The sequence below is a fragment of the Porites lutea genome, chromosome 7, assembly GCF_958299795.1.
Source record: "Porites lutea chromosome 7, jaPorLute2.1, whole genome shotgun sequence".
NCBI classification, from domain to species: domain Eukaryota; kingdom Metazoa; phylum Cnidaria; class Anthozoa; order Scleractinia; family Poritidae; genus Porites; species Porites lutea.
In genome coordinates this window covers 31,274,886-31,295,925 of record NC_133207.1, presented here as the reverse complement: position 1 = coordinate 31,295,925, position 21,040 = coordinate 31,274,886, and the positions used below count along the sequence as shown (strand labels likewise).

The following is a 21,040-nucleotide window of genomic DNA, read 5'->3' as shown; positions in this document are numbered from 1 at the left end:
ACTTGTCGTGTTCTTTTGTTTCTTCCTTTCATTGAAAGCTAAGGTGGACCGCTCTGTTTTCCGTATTTTTTCCCATTGTCAAAGGAATCGGAAGGTCAAGAGTACTGCACGGTTTAACGAAAGGTTCCCTGCTAGCGGAGGCGTCTTTTCCCTGGTATTCGGCAAGCGGGGCGGAATACCGCCAGCCCGCCGGATACCAGGGAATAGAGGCCTTTGCTAGCAGGGAAACGAAAGGGGGTGTCTGTGAACAGTCTTATAAAGTTGAAAAAATACACGCCGCCTCCATTTTAAAAAGTGTATCGTTGTAGAAATATTATATACATACTGAGAAATACTCACCAAAAAGCTATGTCGTAAATGTTCGTACGCAAATTAGTTCTAGCCAATCAGAGGAGCGAACGATGGTATCCACACGTGAAAAAAATGATACGTCCAATCAGAATCGCGAACGATGTTTTTTCACGTGTGAGAAAAATGATACGTCCAATCAGAAGCCACAGAGGTGTGTGAGTTTCGCGTTAAAATTCCCGCCTTTTATTGCAGCTTGCAGCGCCGCTTCGCACACATTCAACGAGAAAAGTTTTACTCAAAGAGTTTTTCTCGCTAAAAAAGTGAAAAACATTTCGGAAATGGAGTGGAATAGTTTCGTTTGTTTTACTGTCGATAAAGAAAACGGTAGAGAGCCGGCGAAACAACAGCGGAAAGGGAAAAACAGAACGAGACGTAAGCTTTTGTTGTGCTTTTTCTCGGAGCTACTTTGCCTTTCATTTAAGCTTAAGCTTATATTGAAACCGGCCATTTTACTTAAATTCACTCATTTTCAATTGTGCATTGACAACAAACAGTGAAGATTACTTATAGTTCTTGGATTACCTCATATCCTTACCGTCATTTATGTTTTTAACAAACGCTTTTACTAAAAAGCTGATACTTCGTTTTCGTTGTCATTTTGCGGCAAGTGTGTAGCGGCAAATAAGCATTTTTGAAAGATTTAAAATAAAAAGGCCGCCAAAATGATGAATGTCTCGGTATGTATATAATAAACACAATACCACATGGAAAGTGCTTTGTACGGTATTTACGCACTCATTGTTTTTATATCAGAAATCTTACTCGTTCGCTGCGCTGACTCGTTCGATTTCTGATACGTCAACAACTCGTCCGTAAATACCGTAGGCCAGCACTTTCCATGAAGTATTCTCCACGAATGTACGAGTTACGGCGGTTGGAAAGTGTCGTTTCCCTTTCACGATTTCTTTGCTTGACATATTCCTGCCATATTTGTTAGCGTGTTTTGTTGTTGGTGTTGTTTGTTATGGTCACTTTTGCGGTTTTTGCGAAATTTGCGGGCTTCTAGAGGACCTTTACCTTTCTTTTTAAGTCTGAATTTTCGCTAAATTTGTTATTCTTACGATATTTATCAGGGTGTTTTTTTAAAGTTGCTGCAATGAAATTTCTTCTTGCTTTTGCGATTTTTTTAGACTTCTTTACTGCGCTTTTCACAAACATGCGAACTCTAAAGTTCAAAAGCCCCTTCACAATTGCGTTTTTCGCTGCCGTCAATCATAATTACGATCATAAGCAACGAACCTTGAAACATAGAAACACACAAAACGGATCGAAATCCACCAATCACAAACCTTGACCTTTTGAACCCGTTAAAGTAAAGTTTTGTTTCCTAAGAGGTCCGTTAAGATGATTGACGGCAGCGAAAAACGCAATCGCCAGTTGGCTTTTGAACTTCAGAATTCGCATGTTTGTGAAAAGCGCAGTAAGTTCTGCAAGCAGTTTCTATTAAACATGTTTTTGCTAAAACTGCGACAAATATTTGCTACAGCTTGCAATCTTTGTTGAATTTGTTATTCTTGCTATATTTGCCATTTCTTCTGCACATTTCTAGTAGCAGCAGTTTCCATCAAATCTTTTTTGCCAAGATTGAGAAAATAATTCGCTAGCAAATTTTTGTGACTGTGTTCAATCCTGGACATAAGTGGATTGCTTGATACGATCGTATTATTTCGAGATGATTTCCATCGAGACTTTTTTCTTACCTTTTTGCGGAAACGGTGGGTCAGAGTGACTGAAGCCCGGAACAAAGTGATCTAGCTGAACTAGCACCCGCAATACCGCGGGTGAGCGCATAAACCACTAACTCGGTATAACTCATGGTGCGATTCATAAGGTTCGAATGTAACACGCGTCAATAAATTTCAAACCGTCAGCCCACAAATAGATAAAGTCTGTATTAACCTGGGAGGGGAAAGGAAGAGCACATTTTAAAAATCACAACTACTGGCGGTAACGGTTTTAACCTAAAGGAATATTGCTAATGCAGTTGTGTATGGGAGGGCCGTCACCCTCGCCTTTTCTAGACAAGGGAGAGGCCCGCAGCGCCGTGACAATTTTTGGATCAATCGAGTTTTCTGGGAAACTGACCACCTAACCCTCTCTTAAGTCACTATTTTGCTCAGCGAGTCAAGTGTTAGTGGAGGCTTAGGGGAGAGGTAGATGGTCAGTTACCCAGTTTTTTATGCTGAGAGTCGAGCTCCCCTTATTTTAAGGTCTGGATAAGCGCTCCACGGCATCCCCTATTAACTCTCCGCAACTAGTAACGTTAGTCCAAGTCTCCTATGCTTTGTGTCAGTTCATTTCTACCTAAATGCGATCAATGAATCATCGTATCGCAATAAGGTTGCATTTCAGTTTTAGTCCGAGAAGACAATTTGGGAAGGTTTCGAACGGATCAAGAGCTAGAGGGAATTACAAACTTTGGGGCCAACCGGTATAAAAATAGCCTGCGTAGCAAACGTTCCCAATCGAGTAATTGCGCGAATTTTCTATGAGCTTTACAGCCTGTGAAGCTCTGTGAGCAAGCTCGCCCTCTCGGTCTTTTCGCTTGCCTGGGGAATCTAACGGTGAGGAGGTTTGTTGGCAGGCTAAATCAGTAGAGGGAGTGAGTTGATTATTGATGTTCTTTAGAAACCTTGGCTTGCGAATGCAGTTCTCTCATGGCTCTGTTGTGCAAGAGGATCAGACAATATATATATTTTTTCTTTTTGAAATGGAGAGAAAACATTCGTTTTCAAGTACAAACAGATACTGGTGTGAACGGAAACTTCACTTTAAAATGTTATATTTGTTTTTAAGCGTCTTGTTTTGTTTCAAAAAATTTTCAAACGGTCAGGGAAATGGAGCATTAAAAAAGTAAGAAAAAAAAAGAAAGAAGGAAGGAAACCTCTATTCTAGAGCAGTATACGAGACTCGCAGACTACTTTGCGCATCCTTGAATATGCTTCTCTTTCATCTCAATAAATCTCACGAAATAAAGGGTAGCAGTCCCTCAGACATTTCACCGCTCACTGTGAAGTGGAGCAAATTATCTTTCTGGCAGTCAAAAATCGGTGAAAGGATAACTTGTACAAAAAAAATTTACTTCTACTCTCTCTGACTGTAGTATTCAAAGTAGATTAACTGACCGTGCGCAAGGTTTGCTCTTTATGTCATTAACACATTACATCACAAAAGCGCGGTTTTAAGTTTGAATGTCTAGGATAATTTGGCCACTGTTCCGGTATTACGATACAAGCTGACACAAAACTTATGATTGGTTGACCAAATTTCGTAACACTTTTCAAACTATTCCAGCAATCTATTTTCAGCAAGAAATCGTCACTTGGCCCCACCAGTTTCTCCTTGTTACGCAAAGGCGTCTCCTAACAAGATCTTTCAAGGCCGTTCTTTCAAAGGGCCAGGAGAGGGAGATATCCTGGAATTAACAAAGTTGGCCATCTACGTTTACCTGATGTATATACTTCAAGTCCTGGTAGTGTTATTTGTCTGTTTTCGTGTACCTTGATCGATCCATCCTGGGAGACTCAGGAGCAGTCAGTCTAGCCTGCGTGGCAAGCGTTTCCGTTTGATCGCGGAGCAAAGAAATACCGAGGAAGGGGACTTGCGGTTTTGACCGCGCGAGAAATGAAACGAGAGCCAAAAGAGGGGCTCTTTTACTTGCGACACTTTTCTCGCGGACTTTGACTCTCTTTCCTCTTTCTTTTCTCCTAAACCGCACAGAAACGCTTGCTACGCAGGCTACAGTCAGTCGGATCGGGAGAAACGGCGCGACGAAACCTCTTCCGCCCGTGCTTGCAAACTTTGTCGCGCCGTTTCTCCCGACCTGACTGACATGCTATGGGACTGTCCCTGGGTCTCCGATGATGGATCGGTCGTCACAATTACTTTGGTTTTCGCTTCACACACTCCATTGAAAACCACTGACTCTACCGCTTTCCTTAACTATCGGCCCCAAAGGAAGTGGACTAAACTTTTGAAGCTACAACTAAACAATAGTAGTGTCGTGCTACTGCCGTGCCGATCTCAATTCGAAAACTGCGTTAAAATTCTTGAAATGTTCAATGTTCACTAATTTAACAAGCTGATTTGCGAGCCTTCATCAGAGGATACCAACAAGACGTAAAATGTACTGACAAAAAATTTTCCCTTCGTCATTAAGGTGACAAAACTGAAACAAAAGCAGCGTACGTCTTAATCGGTGTTACTGTGGATAACCTAAATTGCTAATCTGAAGAACTACATTGAACTTTGAGAAATAGTGTGTCATCTACAATGTAACGTCTTGTTCGGAGTTCCTGGTGAGATATAAAGCGAGAAAACCCATAACCATCGTTAGAATCTAACGGCCGAGCAAAACAGTCATTTGCTGGACCTGGGGTAAGTGTCACAACAAAATTGTTTGCATGCAATTCATTTTCTTGCTGATCAATAAGTGTAAATGTCACTGTTTTGCTAAAAGGCCAGGGCAATATTGCATCATATTTCCCTTTCAGTAAACTGACATAAACTGACAAATGAGTGTTCTTTCCGTCAGCGTCCCCATTTGGGTACATATATACGTATAACTTATATCCTACAGGTCCGGTAAAAAAGGGGCTACTTTCTACATCAGTGTTTATTCCCTTCTTTGCTGACTTAAGCAGCCCGTTAAATCCACTAATTTTCCATACAAAAGGGGGTGATTCCTCCTTTAATTTCAAAACTTCCCTATTGAGCTTGACACTCAAATCTCTGGTTAACTTTTGTTGAAAATTCCACTTGTCTTCGACTTGCTTTTCCAGGGCATCAATTTTAGCTTCAAGTTTTTTGGTTACTTCTTGGAATTCCTCGTTGTTTTTATTCAGCTTCACACATGCAAGGTCAAGATGAAGTTTGGCGGCAGACTCCAAATGAAAATCAACCTTCTCTCTCTGCACCTTTATTCAGAAAAAGAAAATACACTGTATTACAAGCACAAGCACAAGTGTATCAAGCATGGCATCATTTTTTTTTTCAATAATTGTTTTATTTAAATCACACTGTTAAAGTTACAAAGAGGCACATAATTAGGTACTAAGGAATTGAAAAAAGTTGAAAAAAAAGGGACGAGACGAATGTAACTTACAATTGACATTGACTATATAACTACACAAAGTTAATCAATCACAATTTTTTCTAACTGGTATTTAAATTCTATTTGTTTGGCAAAGTCTGAAAGAGTCAGTGCTTTGTTATGAAGTTTACAGGAATAAATGTAAAATCTCATGAATAACAGAGTGTAGCTTAATTTTGCTGTAAGTCGGCTATTGTTCAGAAGATTTGCGGAAAGTCCAAATGAAGATTCTTTCAATGAAGGAAGTAAGTTGGTTTTATTCTTATGAGTTAAACCACCTAAATACACTTTCCCTAATGCGCACTATGCATACCTCCATGACTAGTACATTTTAGTTTGAATTTATCGAATCTTTTGAATGTAAAACATTGACAATACTCACACTGAAACGTACTAGTCATGGATATATGTATTGTCCGCAGATTTTGGACCGGTTCGTAGGATAAGTTTGTCTTAAAATTTTAAGGTGTTGCAGTGAATAAATCTTAATGAAAGTTTCAGACACTTTTGTATACATTATGAAGAGTATGTGAAGAGATTTTAAAAAAAATCGTTCAAGTCGTTTCCGAGATATACAAGAAAACGCTAAAAGTCCAAATTCTGCAAGAACGAAAGTACACCAAAATTTCTTAGCATCAAAATATGATATGAAGCTGCATTCTGACGCTACTTAAGAATAATTTGAGTCATTTATAACGTTTTTATTAAATAATCTATCACGGCTATTGAAAATTTAAGGTTTGAAATATATTTTCGTTTTAGTCGAATTCAAACATAGACAATTTTTTACTTTTTACGGAGATTGTTTGCTAAACACCAAACTTTAAATTCCCAGTATTGGATTTTCAGTAGCAGGACGGTCTAGATCACACAAAATTCGGCTTGTATCAATTTCAAAGTTTTTTTGTTTATTGTTGTCATAGTAATATCGATTTTACATAAAACTATATTTTCACAAATTTCAATCCATTGCCAATTACTGGTGCAAATTTTATAGCGATCGGACAAGGAGAAAACCACTTTTAAGGCGATTAAAAAATATTGGTATGGCCTCTGAAAAATTGTATCGAAACACCTTAAGAAGTCTAGGCAGCCACGCCAAACGTAAGGCTTTTAACATGAGATCAAGGTTAGGCATACGAATTCCTCCCTTTTGATTTTATCCTTTTTGTTCTTCCAAAGGAAGCTGAAGAGCTTCTTCCGGGTATCATTTATAAAATCGATCGGTACATTGAGATCTGAAGCCGAATAGACAAGTTGTGATAACCCGAGCGACTTAATTATAAGAACCTTTCCAAATAGAGTTAAATTTCTTGATTTCCATAGATCTAGATTAGTCTGTAATTTTTGGATCTTGATCGCAAAGTTATAGTAATTGTTCTGTTTTTCATCATAAGAAAACTGAATTCCCAATATTTTGACAGGGTCGCGTGTCCACGTTAACTGCAACTGTGTGGAGCGATCCTTGGACCACTTTCCTAACCATACTGCTTTGGTTTTTTTCACATTAAGCTGCAAGCCTGAAATGCCTCCAAAAATTATTTATGGTAACAAATGCATTTTCCACTGAACTAATATCAGCACAAAATAAGTTAGTATGATCCGCAAATTGGCTTATTTTAGCTTCATTTCCAAATAAATTGATTCCTTTAATAAGATTGTTTTGACGAATTTTAGCTGCTAACATTTCGACAATGAGAACAAAGAGGTAGGGAGAGAGTGGGCACCCCTGTCTTACTCCTCTCGAGGGCTTAACCATTTGGTTGCTTTTTCAATATTTGCATAAAAAACGCTAATCCATCTTTCAACACTCTCTCCAAAATTCAAAGTATCTAACACCTTATCAAACGCTTTTTTAAAATCTAATGACCATAATATTCCTGATAGATTTTCAGTTTTTGTATAATCCATTATATCACTAATCAACCTTATGTTCTCGCCAATTTTGCGATCTTTTATAAATCCTGTTTGATCAGAGTTTATTTTTTTTGGTTAAGTATTTGTTCAATTCTCCTTGCTACAGCTTTCGCTGCAATCTTGTAGTCGGTGTTAAGTAAGGTGATTGGCCTCCAGTTTTGGAGGTCCAGTAAATCGGAATCTGAATCCCCCTTTTTTGAGAAATTGAAAGTTGTCCTTTTTCATGAGCATAGTTAAAGCCTTCGACCAAGTCAGGGCCAATAACATTAAAAAAAATACTTAAAGAATTCTATGGTAAAACCATCCTCGCCGGGTGAGGTGTTGTCATTAAGGCTTTCTAAGGCCTCTTTACATTCATCAAAGGAGAGGACACCTTCTAACGCTTCCCGCTCGTCATCCGAAATTTTCGGATGACGAGCGTGACTTAGGTCACTCGTAAACTGATGGAATTCAGCCTCAGATAGAGATCCTTTAGATTTATAGAGATTGTAATAAAAATCTTCCATTGATTTTAGAATTCCATTTTCTTCAAATAAAATTTTCTCGTCCTCAAGTCGAAGTTCAGTAATAGTCTTTCTTTTATATTCTTGTTTTTCTAGGTTGAAAAAATATTTAGTAGGGCGCTCTCCTTTCTCTATCCAAAGACATTTAGAGCAGAGCATTGCTGCCTTTCCTTTTTGTTCGTAGATTGTATTCACTTCGGCTTTTAGAGCATCGTACTCATTTAGAGTCTCTTCAATGTTTTGCAGATCGTTACTATTACAAATTATTTGGTCCAACTCCTCCATTCTCTTTTGTATCTCGTCTTCGGGAAGAAACATATTTTTCGCTTTTCTTTTAGCATGAGAAATTGTGCTCTGTCTTATTTCCATTTTCATTAATTCCCAAACAAGACTTTTATCCTCCAATTAACACCTAATTTCACTAATTTCACTAATTAAGAAGTAGTCTAATCTCGACTTGTCTTAACATTAAGAGTTTTAGAAGCATAGGTATAAATATTGAGGTTTGGGTGACGTTTTCTTTGTATATCTACTAAACCAAACGTTTCCATGGTTATCAACAGCATATTCCTAAATTGTGAAGGTTTCCATGGCACTCCACCCTTTTTATCTTTTTTTGAGAGTGTACAATTCCAATCACCACCTAAAACAAGATTAGCAGCTTGAGCCTTGTAAATTAGGTCATTGTTCAACTCTTGAATAAACTCCAACTGTTCCTGTAGGTTGTTTGGTGCATAGATATTACAAAAGGAAATTTTCAATCCATTCACCAAAACTGTAATCATGACAATTCTACCAGATTTGCTTGCGTGTGAAGACTCCAACACATAATTCAAGGAAGGATCTATCAGAATGCAAACGCCTTTGCTATGTTTAGTCCCATGAGAAAAAAATATTTTACCTTCCCATTCACTCTGCCAAATAGCTTCATCATTAATTTCTGAATATGTTTCTTGAAGAAAATAGATTTTTGCCTTCTGATCTTTCAGGTAGCTTAAGATGCTACTCCTTTTCGTTCGCCGCCCGAATGCCCCTTACATTGAGTGAAATGACCTTCATTCCTTTTTCTTTTTGCATTAGATAGGCTAATCTAAGACAATACCCTCTTACCTAAAGCATTGTGATCAGTAAACGAAACAAAACAAAACAAATGAAAACAGCCAAACCAAGTTAGCACAGAAACTACTGCGGACGCAAACACTTAAAAAAAATTACGTTTAAAGGTAAAGAAAATACTTTAGAGAAAAAACCGCTCGATTCGAAACCTTTTTAAGATGCCCCTCCCATACTTAAAAGTTTCATTATGCTTCCACCTACCAGCAGTAGTTAACATTGAGTCAAAGGTAACTTACTAAATCTTACAGGATTTCCATCCGGCCAAGTCTTCACAAAAACTTTCCCATCAATAGTCCAAACTCCCAGTAATAATCCGTCATTCTTCTTATCAGTCGCCTTTTTCACTAACCTTCGGCGAAATGTTGTTTGATTTTCATTTATGAAGATGCGTTCCGAGGCTACTCTCGCTGGCGCGGAGGCGTTTGGAAATAACTCCGAAAACTTTACAGTCTTCATTCGTACTCTGCTCTTGTAGAGCGCTCTCTTAACCCTGTGGCTGACAAACCTTGCTATGATAGGATTCGAGTTTTTTGTTTTAACTCTGTGGCAGATATCAATATCTTCAACTTTTACATCAACATTTAACACTTGAGCAATTTTTAACACTGCCTCTTCGTTCTCCTAAACATCCTCTGGAATTCCTAAAATTTCGACGCAGTTCTTTCTTGAATATTGTTCCAACGCATCGATTCTATCATACAAATCATTAATATGTTCGTCTTGCTTCTTTACTTAATCTTTAGTCGCTTGCAGTTCCGTCCTGAGCCGCTTGTTGCTCTCAAGCGCACCTTTTAGCGCCTCTTGTGTGTTTTTGAATTTAGTTTCTTGCGTCTTGACGGAGGATTTTAGCTCTGCTAAATCTATCTCAAGTTTATTCATTGAGTTTTGTATGCTTTGTAATATTCCATGAATATCTGCGAGAGTAGTAGTAGAGTGAACCTCTTTTGGCTCCGTCATTTCTTCTGTCGCAGACGCCGCCATGTTGAGACGTTTTAAAGCGTTTATCTTTGACTCATCTTCAGTGGAACCACGGTCCCCTCATTTGTTCTTCTTAACCATATATGAAGTTTGCTCTTAAGTGATATCTTTCATGCTGATAAACGGCTCTTTCCCAAGGATTATACCTATTTGAGGGATGGCATCTCCGCACTCTCAAAAAACGCGGCCCCCTTCGGCTAACTCGCGCATGCTCTCCATCATATCACAAAAGAAAATTCAATTGGCCGGATTACATGAGAGATAGAGAGAAAAAAAGAGTGGCTGTGAGTGTACAATGTGTATGTGTTTGAGAAAGGTATAGAACATGCTAAATTTAAAGTACATACCTCCACATTGCAGCCAATGTAATAGTAAGGGCACTGGATTACTGCCCGTGGACATTTGATTTGAATATGATCAGGCAACTGAAACAGAAGGTCGGACCTGATTTCACTCATAATGTGATATCTTTGAACATGCATCAAGCGACAACTGAAAACTTCATTAAGAAGACCCCATATTAAGCAGACACCCTGTGTTATCGGACACGAGCCTTAGTATATCTCAAACGTCCCCCATATTTTCTAAATATTGTCGAACTACTTGTAATAATGATGATTCGGTCAAAATTGTAAGTGAATTTAAAACAAGTGCGCTATGAGATAGAATCTTCTGCATGATGAAACAGTCTGAACTTAATCAACGGGTTCTTATGAAAATACCAAAATTCAGACACCTCTGTATAAATTTTGCAAACACTTGAGTCCATCCCTTTGTTGTCCGTACCGAAGAGGTCCCAATGTACATAATTACCAGCTCAAAAAGGTTTATCACCATGTAGCATCGCTGCCCAAGAATGGACGGTGAAAACATATATACTAACAGGACATTTGAGTTATTCTCCGGGCTAGGTTATCAAATCCTTAGAATGCCGAATAACTCTGTAACAAAGAGAATGGGTTACTTAGTACAGGGTTCTATCTAGGATTTATCGTTTGGGGGAGAAGTCCCGAGTGACCGAAGGCCAGGAACTTCCTAGTGGGGTCTGGGGAAACGCCCCCCGCAATTTTTTCGAAATGAATATGCGCTGGAATGCAATCTGGTGCATTTGAGACACAATTTTGAGAAAACTTACAGTGTGTGCACTGACCTCGTCGTGTCTAGATGATTTTTTCAATATAGTTACTTATATACTGTAATGATAACAATCCTTTTTGGGCGGAAGCTGGGCATTTTTTGGGAGGGGGAGGGGAAGCTTCTACCCCTCAAATACCCTAGATAGAGCCCTGATAGATAGCAAAGGCAAGAGCATTAACACAAGTGACATACATGCACCATAATGTTGGACCACAAGCAAGCAGAACAATGGGTTTTTGTTGGACATAGACACATTCCAAAGCTGAAATAATTAAGTAATTTAGCGACCTTACGAACGGCTACGACGGCGAAGGTAACGGGAAAGTCAAAAGAGCAACAGGTTTGACGAGCAAAACAGCAACTCTGCACGTGCATCACGCTTTTTTGTACATTTCTTTTACTTGAGAACGGGAACGGCAAAGCGATAAATTGTACCCTCTCTGTTCGAACTCGGGTGCGGTCCCTTCTCTTCAGCTCCAAACTAAATTCCCTTCTTTTAAGTAACTGGGCCCCTAGGAATAATCGCGAAAAAAAGTGAAAGGATGCAAAAGTCTATTTTTCAGCGACGTTTCCTTGGACGCCGCCGTTGTCAAATCGTAAGGTCCTTAATCCGGGTAAGACGGAGAGCAATTTCTTTTGTTACAGCACAATACGCTTTCCTCACATAGGAATGTTTTCATTTTCAAACGAAGAATGCATAAACCTAACAAAAGGCAGTTTACCAAATAAAATGTATTTAAAACTCCAGTTTTAAGGAGTGTTTTTTTGTGTTAAACACTTCAATCATAAGAGTTGCAAACAACAGCCCAGAAAAGTTTACAGTTTTACGTATTTCTGTGTTACTTGGACTCGGACAAGGTTTTGTTATTGGTATAAGGAAGTTGGTTAGAAAACTAAGGATTTATGTACAAGCTGCTTTGCGAAGTCTTCATAAAATTTGCTGTTTAAACCAATCAGAAGTATAGTAGAGACTATAGTAAAGTACGCAACGTTTTTGCATTCCGACGTGTTCATTGCGTTTGGTGCTTTCCTTCTTATCAGGACCATTACTAAAAACTTCACAATCAATAGTCACTAAAATTGACCAATATTCAAGTGGGAGAGAGTTGCAGTGTAATTCACCTCTTCTTGTTGCATCTCGAGTCCACAGTCAGAACATTGCACAGGGAACTTCTTACAGTTCTTGATATGCAGCTACATGTGGCAAAATAGATTCAACAAAAACTGTCACATTAGCAATTCACAGGATATGTACAGACATCAAAGAATTGGCATGAATTACATGGCTATTATTAGTTGAAATTACGGGCAGGCGGGCAGATTTGCCGGCATGACTGCCAATTCTTGGATGGAAATAGATATTACTTGTGGCACTAAGATCTATGCGCTTCGAGCGGGAGCTCCGCTTTTATTTGTCACTCGATTGTTTAAAATTATATTTGAGAGGTTAATTATCACGTTTACGTTAACCTGAGATCAGGCCCAATTTCGCGGTTCTCATACATTCTCTCTAACAGCTACTGCTAAAATTGGGCCTCTCTTTTCGTTTCACCATGCCCGCCGGAGTGTTGTTTACAAAGTGAAACGCAAATAGAGCCTGATCTCAGGTTACGTTTACGTCAAATGTCAAACGCGAATTTGTACCACGTGACCAAGTTTCCCCTTTACTTGTCGTTTACTGTTCATTATTTCTTCTCATAAATTAGTAGTTTCACGCAATTTTTTATCCATAAGAATTGTTTTGAGCTGTTTTTATCTGCTCATTTTCTATTTTGAGAAATTCTCAACTGGAATCTGACGCTTGCGGTTTGCAGTATACGTGAAGCCTTTAAAAACTCCTTATCGTTATGTAGCTGGTTTTTTTTCCCAATAGCGCGCTCTCTGGGCAAGCAACATTGCAAAGTCTATGACGTCAGAGGGTGACAAAGCACTATTACCCGCGAATGTTGACCACTCGCGAGATTTATTCTCATAAATTTGTACATGAAATTTTTTTTTTCTTCGTGGGCTATATAACAAATCACTTTACGACTGGTCCCGAGGGAAACATTTATTTTTTTCCCCTCGAATTTAATTGAGATTCTTGGGAAACAAAATTACCTGTTTCCCTCGTGACCAGTCATTAAGTGTTTATTACTTCAACCCATTCACCCCTGAACCGACCGTAAAACCCCCTGTGCGGATGCGTGTGAAAGTTAAAGGTAACTTTGATATCTTATGTGTGCAAGGGGAAGAGATCTTTCAACCCAAACCTAAATAACCACGATTCAGTCAAACCGTACGGTCCAGAGAAAAACGCAAAAAACCCGTAAATTGCAATGAAAATTTTGTTCCACTACCCATCTGCACTTCTTTCCATCTAATCCTACGATCCTAAACGTTTCCCCCAAGACTTTACTCACCGAAATGAAGACTAGTAATAACGCCCAGCAAAAAGAAAAAGAGAGAGGATGAGACATTGTGAAATTTTACTTTTTGCGAAATATGCCCCAAATTTGGGAAGCTGGTATTAAAAATCAGGGACAGAAAGTAACCTGTGCACAGACCCCCCCCCCCCCCCTCCCCCCACCTCCCACAGGAAAAATCGGAGAGGGGAAGGGGATCCGTGCACAGGCTAACTGAAAGCCGTGAAGTGCTTAACTAATAAAACAATGTCACGGGCATTTTCAGTTCATTTTGGCCATTCAGAGACCAGAAAACATATTGACAATAAGCTTCAAAAGACGTTTATCCGCAAAATTTCCAGGAGTGAATGGCTTAATTAATTATGACTTTTATTGTTAAAAAAGGATTTGCATTTTAATCACAGGTAAATAACGACTTTTTTGAAGCAGTAGTGATCCATAGTCCTATTAAAAGTGCTAGCAGTAGTAGCAGGTAGTGGTAGTGGTAGTGGTAATTTACAACTTAGAAAAAAAGATAGAGATTCCTCTAATACTGGGAGGGTACCGCTCAGCGGTTACAGCCTGTACAGATGTGAAGGCACCTTAAGGGGGGCGAGAGTGGGGGGGGGGGGGGGGCGGGGGCCTGCTGTAATGATTGAAGAATGTGGTTGTTTACCTCCATTTGACAGTCTGGGTAGAGTTCACAGCAGTGATCACAATGCACAGTCCTCCACTGACATTTCTTGGTTGCATGATCTTCAAGATCTTTCCTTGATACTTTCATTTCACAGTTTCCATTGGAACAGGAAATGAGCATAAAATTGCATGAAGCCAAGTGAATCTGGAAAAAGATATAAGGCACATTTTTTATATGCCTTGAGTGTGGATAAAATACATTTTGTTGCCTTTTATATTATTGCAACTAGTTGCCATGTCATCAGTGCATTCTAGGCTGTCAGATGTATTTTATTTAATGTACATGTAACTCACATTATTAATCCACTATTATGTCATTTTACCATATAAGGTCAAGAGGACAAGCAAAATACGAGGCCGTAATACACTGTAGCGTCCTCGTTTAACCGGTTTACAACAGGGCGAATACCGGCGGATGTAAAAGGAGCAACTGTGGCTGACAGAATCAGGATGTTTTGGATACTCTCATTAGAAAATAGAAGCCAAAATACCATTTTTCTTTTGCAGTAAAACAATTAACCTCTCATTCAATGGTTTGGCATATAATACGCGCGAACATTTTGCTAATTGTTAACGTCATTCTCACAGACAGAATCAGGATGTCTCTGAATACTCTTACAAAAGTAGAAGCCAATTGCCAGATAATTTTTTTTTTGTAGTGGAATAATAAATCTCTTATTCGATGGTTTAGCATAATAATACGAGCGGACATATTGCTCATTGCTCGTATTTTTCCTCGCCCCTGCGGGGCTCAGAAAAATACTACGCGACTTGCAGAATATCTGCACGTATTATATGCTAAACCATCGAATAAGGTGTATGAATCGAAAGATACCTGTCTAATTATGTAGGTTTCTAGAAGAGCTAGTTGACAGCTGTGTTGCATAACCCCTAATGCAGAAGATAATCCCCTTTCTCCTCCCATGAGAATGTTTTTTCAAAATAATGAAATAGCTGGCAGGGCTACCCGCTGGGAAAAAGGTCTGTTCCTGTCCATTATTAAAATTCTCTAGTACATAGTTAATAGTCTAAGGCTCTATTCACCTCTTTGTTTCTCAGTTCACCAGTCCAGTCACAACCCTCACTTGGACACTTGATTGCCAAGGAAAGAATCTTCCGTTCCGTAGCTTTATCGGGGAAAACATCCTACAAGCGAAGCATTGCACACTAACTGTCCTTGCAATTTCGAGACTTTTTCCAAAACAATAATTTCTTTTTCCAGATGCATGGTTATTAAATAAGCAATATTAATATTGATAGCATTGAAACCTTCACAAATTCAGAAAACCAAGCATTTCCTCAGACTACAGTGCAATGCAGCCATAAAAGAGTTCTGTAACCTCTCATTTTGCAATATTTGGATGTTTTGGCTACAGATGAGATTAAATTAACAATTAATGAATGAGGCTGAGTATCTTATGAAGAATTATGCAGATTGAGGAGGTTGTTATCCATCGTAGGCCAAGGTGGATAACAACCTCCAAGATCTCCATAATTCTTCATATGATACGAAAGCCGAATTCAATAATTATTGTTTTATTATTCATTCAAAATAATTCCTAGTTTAAAAACATGGCTAAAAAATGCTCACCTCCATCAATCCATCGATGTTAAGTTCATCTTCAGTAGTGCATGTTTAGGGTTGTTCAGCTCCGCAAATATTCTCCAAATAGCAGATGTTGCCCTTCAAGTTGTCTTATTGCTGTTCTTGCCATGTTTTTAGCTATTTTTTTCACCTAGTTCTTACTCTTGAAACAAGTGAAATGTCTGCCATTTTTCAAGTTCACAACCAAAACAACTCAACCTCCTCCCCAGGTCTTCTCGGTTAACGGTGCATTAACCTGCAACAACGCTGCATTTTTGAGGTCATTTCCTTGCTAAACACAAAATTCTTCCACATTTGGTCATCAGTAACTGGTTATGGTGAATTAAACGTGTGTTGTTAGCCAATCAGAATCGGGGAAATATTTTGAATGAATAATAATAAGTTTTAAATAGCAGAAAAAAATTTCTGGCAGTTTTGAAAGAAAAAACATACAGACTACTACAGAGACTTTCTCTGGTGCTGAAAATACCCTTCTTTCAAAAACAGACTTTTCAAATTAACATTTCCGCACCAACGCTGACGAAGTAACAATACCACAAGTCACCTACCTTATCTCGTATCAGGGTGTTTCGGTCCACAGGACAATTTAACAATTCATTGTTCACCTCCAACCTGTGCAAATTAGTTAAAACAGAGTATAGTGGCTAATGAAGCAATATTTCATATGAGAATTCAAGGATTGCATTTAAACTTTCCCGAAGACCTCAGTAGAGGATATGATTGTACCCCAAGAGAGGGACCTGTTCATGTGCTGTACAATGTTTGCATTTCACTGTGGGTGTCTTGATTTGAGTAGGGATATTTGGGGGGTATTCATACCATCTGAATATTTGTGGAATTTCCCGTTTTCTCACCCCTGCAGTTCTGCGTTGCATTAGTACAACCAAACTTGTTTTGTGGTTGTTTAAAAAATTAACACATTGAATTATTATACTACACACTCAACATTCCGTAAAACAGATCCCATCCCCTTTTTTGCTTGTTTAGTGTCGTTTGACCAACCCAAATTTTTGCATTTTTAAATAAAATAATAATAATAACACCTTCAATTGATTCTTTAAATCAGAACATGCAATGAGCATTGTAACAGCATTTCACAAAAATTATTAACAATTATTCCTTGAGCTCAAATGGGCCCTGAGTCAATAGGCCATGAAGGCCGAAGGCCAAATGGGCTATTGACTCGCGAGGCCATGAGGGCGAGAGGAATAATTGTTTTAGGAAAATCCAACTAGTTGGTCAAAAATATCGAGACAAAACAACTTTAGCTAGCTAAAGCTAAGCCTGCGAAAACATCCGTTTCTCCTCGCTCTGCGCCACTGGGGACATTTCGCGAGGAGGAATGTCTGCAACTCAGCGGCAAAAATTCCATACTGATGACGCAAATCAATGTTTACATAATAAATCCGGTAGTCATGTGGTTCCAAATACAAATTTGTCCAGTCTTACATGTCTTCTGGTCGATTTTGGTAAAGTATTGTGTTCATATGCCAACAAGCTCTAGCAAAACTCAAACGGTTCTTCTAGAGAAGAGTATATTCCACCAAATTGAATGTTTTGCTCGAGATTCTTCGCCTTTACATTTGAGCCTTTGTGGCCTTTTGTCTTTTGTCTGTCATTCGTAAACAATAGCTAAAAGAATGTAACTACCCCGTCGACCAATCAGTGCTTCTGACCGGATTCCGGACAGATTTTACGTCATCTGTATTGAATTTCTGTCGCTGAGTCGCAGACGTTCCTCCTCGTGAAATGTCCCCAGCAGCGAAGAGCGAGGAGAAATGGATGTATTCGCAGGCTAGCTAAAGCTACACTCTAATCATTTTTTGCCCACCAAATTGGTGGCGCTTTTCACTACTAGTGGGCTATAACATAAAGCCTAGTAGCTGCTCAACCAATCAGAGCGCAGCATTGATAATAAACCACTAGTTGGATTTTAATAAATAATAATAGAAGTGTCGCCGGGCAGTGTATCCTTTTTGCCGTGTATTTACTTTTGCTATGACATCGAACATCACATTTACTGGGGGGGGGAGGTACTGGGCCTCAAGGGGATGGCCTTATTCATCCTCCCAAAAGTATCCTGATGTGTATCCATCAAGGCTTTATATTTCATTAAGTTTATTGTGTTTATTTTCATGATATCGTCATTTTTATACTACTACTACCAGAATCAGGGTTTTGCTTTCTTGTGCAAATAAGTGACAGCCAAGCAACCCAAATGTTTGCATTTTTGAAAAATAATAAAAATAATTCCTTCAATTAATTCTTGTTATCTCAAAAATGAGCATTGTAACAACATTTCATAACAACATATAGTAGTGTTGGCAGTGTATCTTTTGATTGTACTATGACAATCAACTACAAGTATCACATTTCTGCCATATTTTGCTTTTTTGTCTTCTTGTTTCACAGCTCCACGATGACGCTAATGACGCTAGGGTACCGGACCTCAAGCTAAGTGGATGGCCTTATTCATACATGCAAGTGTCCCATCCAGCAAAGCTTCATATCATATTGCTGGTTTTCAGTGTCACGCCATTCAAAATAGATCAAAATAGAAATCAAAACCATTCAATAGATAAAGTTCAGAATCTGGGAAATGAAAGGATCGAGGTACATATACAAAGACCCTCGGCAAGATTCAGGTCAGAGGAATATTTCGTATACGAGATATTCGAAGAAATGTTTTACCCAAACTTATAGAGATTTGTATGGAGTCGCCATGCTGGTGCTCACCTGGATGAGCTCCAACATAGCGGACGGAAACCAACAGAAACATTTCTTACCGAGTTTTGCTACAAAAGCGTGAATTTATTCCTCGAGAAACTCATAAACATTAAAGTAATACTTTTTCTAATACATGAACTGTTTAGATAGCAAAACTTCCTGAAATAAGTCATTTTTTTAACCTACATGACAGCTCTCTTGGCTGTCATGTAAATGCCGCATCACGCAAAAGCTTAGAAATTCAAGCGTACTCTATTGCAAAACCAAGAACCCTTTTGAAGCGTAAATTTGTATGAAAATTAGTTTTCAGCTGCTCTAATGCATCGTAAAAGTAAAATCTCCGTAGGATCGATAGTTTTTTAGTTTGAATTTTTAGTGACGTCATGTGAAAACCCGGAAATGAATTCTCAGACTCGAAAATTCGGCACAGAATTTTTGGGGGTGATAAAATTTGGTCCAGGTGCTTTGTTCTAATTATCTAACTGAGGGAGCCCATTCCTTTTAAGCCCGGTGGCTTCTCTTGGGCTTCCTCGCCATGAGAGTTAAGGTAATTAGATTTTATTTGATTTGTATAATTTTTTGGCAAACAAAACAATAAACAACAATAAACAATTTTTTAAGCCCTGGGGATTTTAAAACTGGAGTTTTGAGTTTTGCCACCATTGGATCATCCCGTCACTAAAGACACCGCATGATCACCTACAAGCGCATGGGGCAAGCGCACCAGAGGGAAATCAAAATAAGCTTAAATGGTTGCTGGTGACAAAATTTACTCTGTTCCAATACAATAATAGCTAATAATTTTGATCAAATTAGGGTACTAGCTGGTATTTAATACTCAGAAATTGCTTACCTTTTGAAGTGTTCATGAAGACACTTCTTGCAACATCTGTGGCCACATTTAGTCAGCATTGGATCCTTCAAAGGTAGATGACAGATTGTACACTGTAAATCGTCTTCGACGGCATTTATAAATTCTTCATCGTACCCACCAAGCGACAGTCCGACTTCTTGAGCTTCCGATTCCGCCATATTTAAAATATAAAAAACATCACATTTGTTTTTTTCCTGAGACGAAGATACCGAAAGATACCTAAGGATCACGGTGATTTGCGAGCGATTTGCGGGGGGGGGGGGGGATCATGTGACCGCTGGATGTCAATCATTCTCTCCTCATGCAAAAACTTCACCCAACATCTTCCTGGCGTGTGGAGGGCAGCCAGGACTAGACCATGGGTTATCGCCCAGGTTTTGTTCCAACCTGTCGGAACTGGCAGGGGGCGGATCCAAAAAATTCAGAAAGCCGGTGGCCGGGAAACATGCCAGAATTCTATAAAAATAATTTTCAAACTTCCAAAGAAAAAGGGTTGGCCACGGCCCCCTCGGCCCACCCAAAATCCGCCCTTGGGCAGAGCCTTTCTGTCACTCGCTCACTACTAGGAGACTCTGCTCTCTGAGTGGCTGGACCATCTCGTAGAGGAAAGAAACGGCTGTTGCAATGACATGTGACAAATTATATTAAATAAGCGTAGCAAATCTTGTTCAACACCCGGGATAAACTGTACTCAAAAACGTTTCTTCGCAACAAGTAGGAAATTAAAGTTGCCTTCTCTGGATTCCTTCTCTGAAGTGTATAACTGTACACGGGTATGCGCCGGAATAAATTGTAATTGACCGTAGTCATACAAACTACTGTTTCATTTATCTCTTGTTGTGTGTGTGTTTAAGAAAATAGGTGTCGTGTCTAATCCTCAAAAACGTGTCTTGTTTTATAGCAAACAACAGCTGAAACGGGTCTCATGAGTTTCAGTAACAAGTCTCCTTTCCGGCGGCCATGATTGAAAGTAGCTAAGGCTAGAGTCCGTTATCTCATAAGCGTTTCTCTTGCGTTTCCCGGAAACGATAAGCGAACCAAACACATCAACTTTTTCGAAGACAATTTATTGCAACCAGTCACATAATCTCCGAGTGAAAATACTAGAGCAAACAATAAATATCCGAAATTTGAAGAGGTCTTAGGCCAAGTTTATGCAGACGGGGAAATAGGTTCGTCAACGAAAAGGAAAGGATGTTCCTCTCTGAGGGAGGCAATCATGTGAATAAAAACGGAGCCTAGAACAATTCTCGGTTTTTATTATTCATCCAAAATATTTTTCCTTTTCTGATTGGCTCAAATCCTTGAAGCTAAATCTTTATAACCAGCTAGCGCTTACAAAATTTGGAAAAGGTTTTCAATATCCTGTTAAATGATGTCAATAGTACAGGATGTCGACAGAAAAAGGTACAGCAACCGAGAAGCATGGGGACCAGGTTACGTTAGGTTAGCTGCTTTGGTAAAGCAGGGGGTAACCGATAGAAAATTGAAGTTGTCTTCTCTGAATTACGTCCGCCATGTTCAACGGAAGCAGCGAATGACAGCAGGCAGGATGGAAAATGCGTCGGCAAACGGAGGCAAACGCGGACACTAACATCAAGCGCGCGTTGAACATTGCGCATTGACGAGAAAAAGTCTAGTACCCAGGCCATCCGCTTT

General features: G+C 39.1%; 1 protein-coding gene and 1 pseudogene across 1 annotated transcript; both read right to left on the bottom strand.

Moving 5' to 3' along the window:
* Window positions 1-3,413: 3,413 nt before the first annotated feature.
* LOC140944782 (TNF receptor-associated factor 4-like) lies at window positions 3,414-19,568 on the bottom strand. Its single transcript, XM_073393887.1, has 9 exons — window positions 19,361-19,568; window positions 16,329-16,392; window positions 15,219-15,320; window positions 14,155-14,319; window positions 12,170-12,288; window positions 12,004-12,034; window positions 11,287-11,356; window positions 10,305-10,510; window positions 3,414-5,267 (listed from the first exon to the last, which is right to left on the bottom strand). The coding sequence occupies exons 1-9, from the start codon at window positions 19,537-19,539 to the stop codon at window positions 4,575-4,577; spliced, it is 1,629 nt and encodes a 542-aa protein (XP_073249988.1). The 5' UTR covers window positions 19,540-19,568; the 3' UTR covers window positions 3,414-4,574.
* On the bottom strand, window positions 8,387-10,298 carry LOC140944243 (uncharacterized; annotated as a pseudogene).
* Window positions 19,569-21,040: the final 1,472 nt, after the last annotated feature.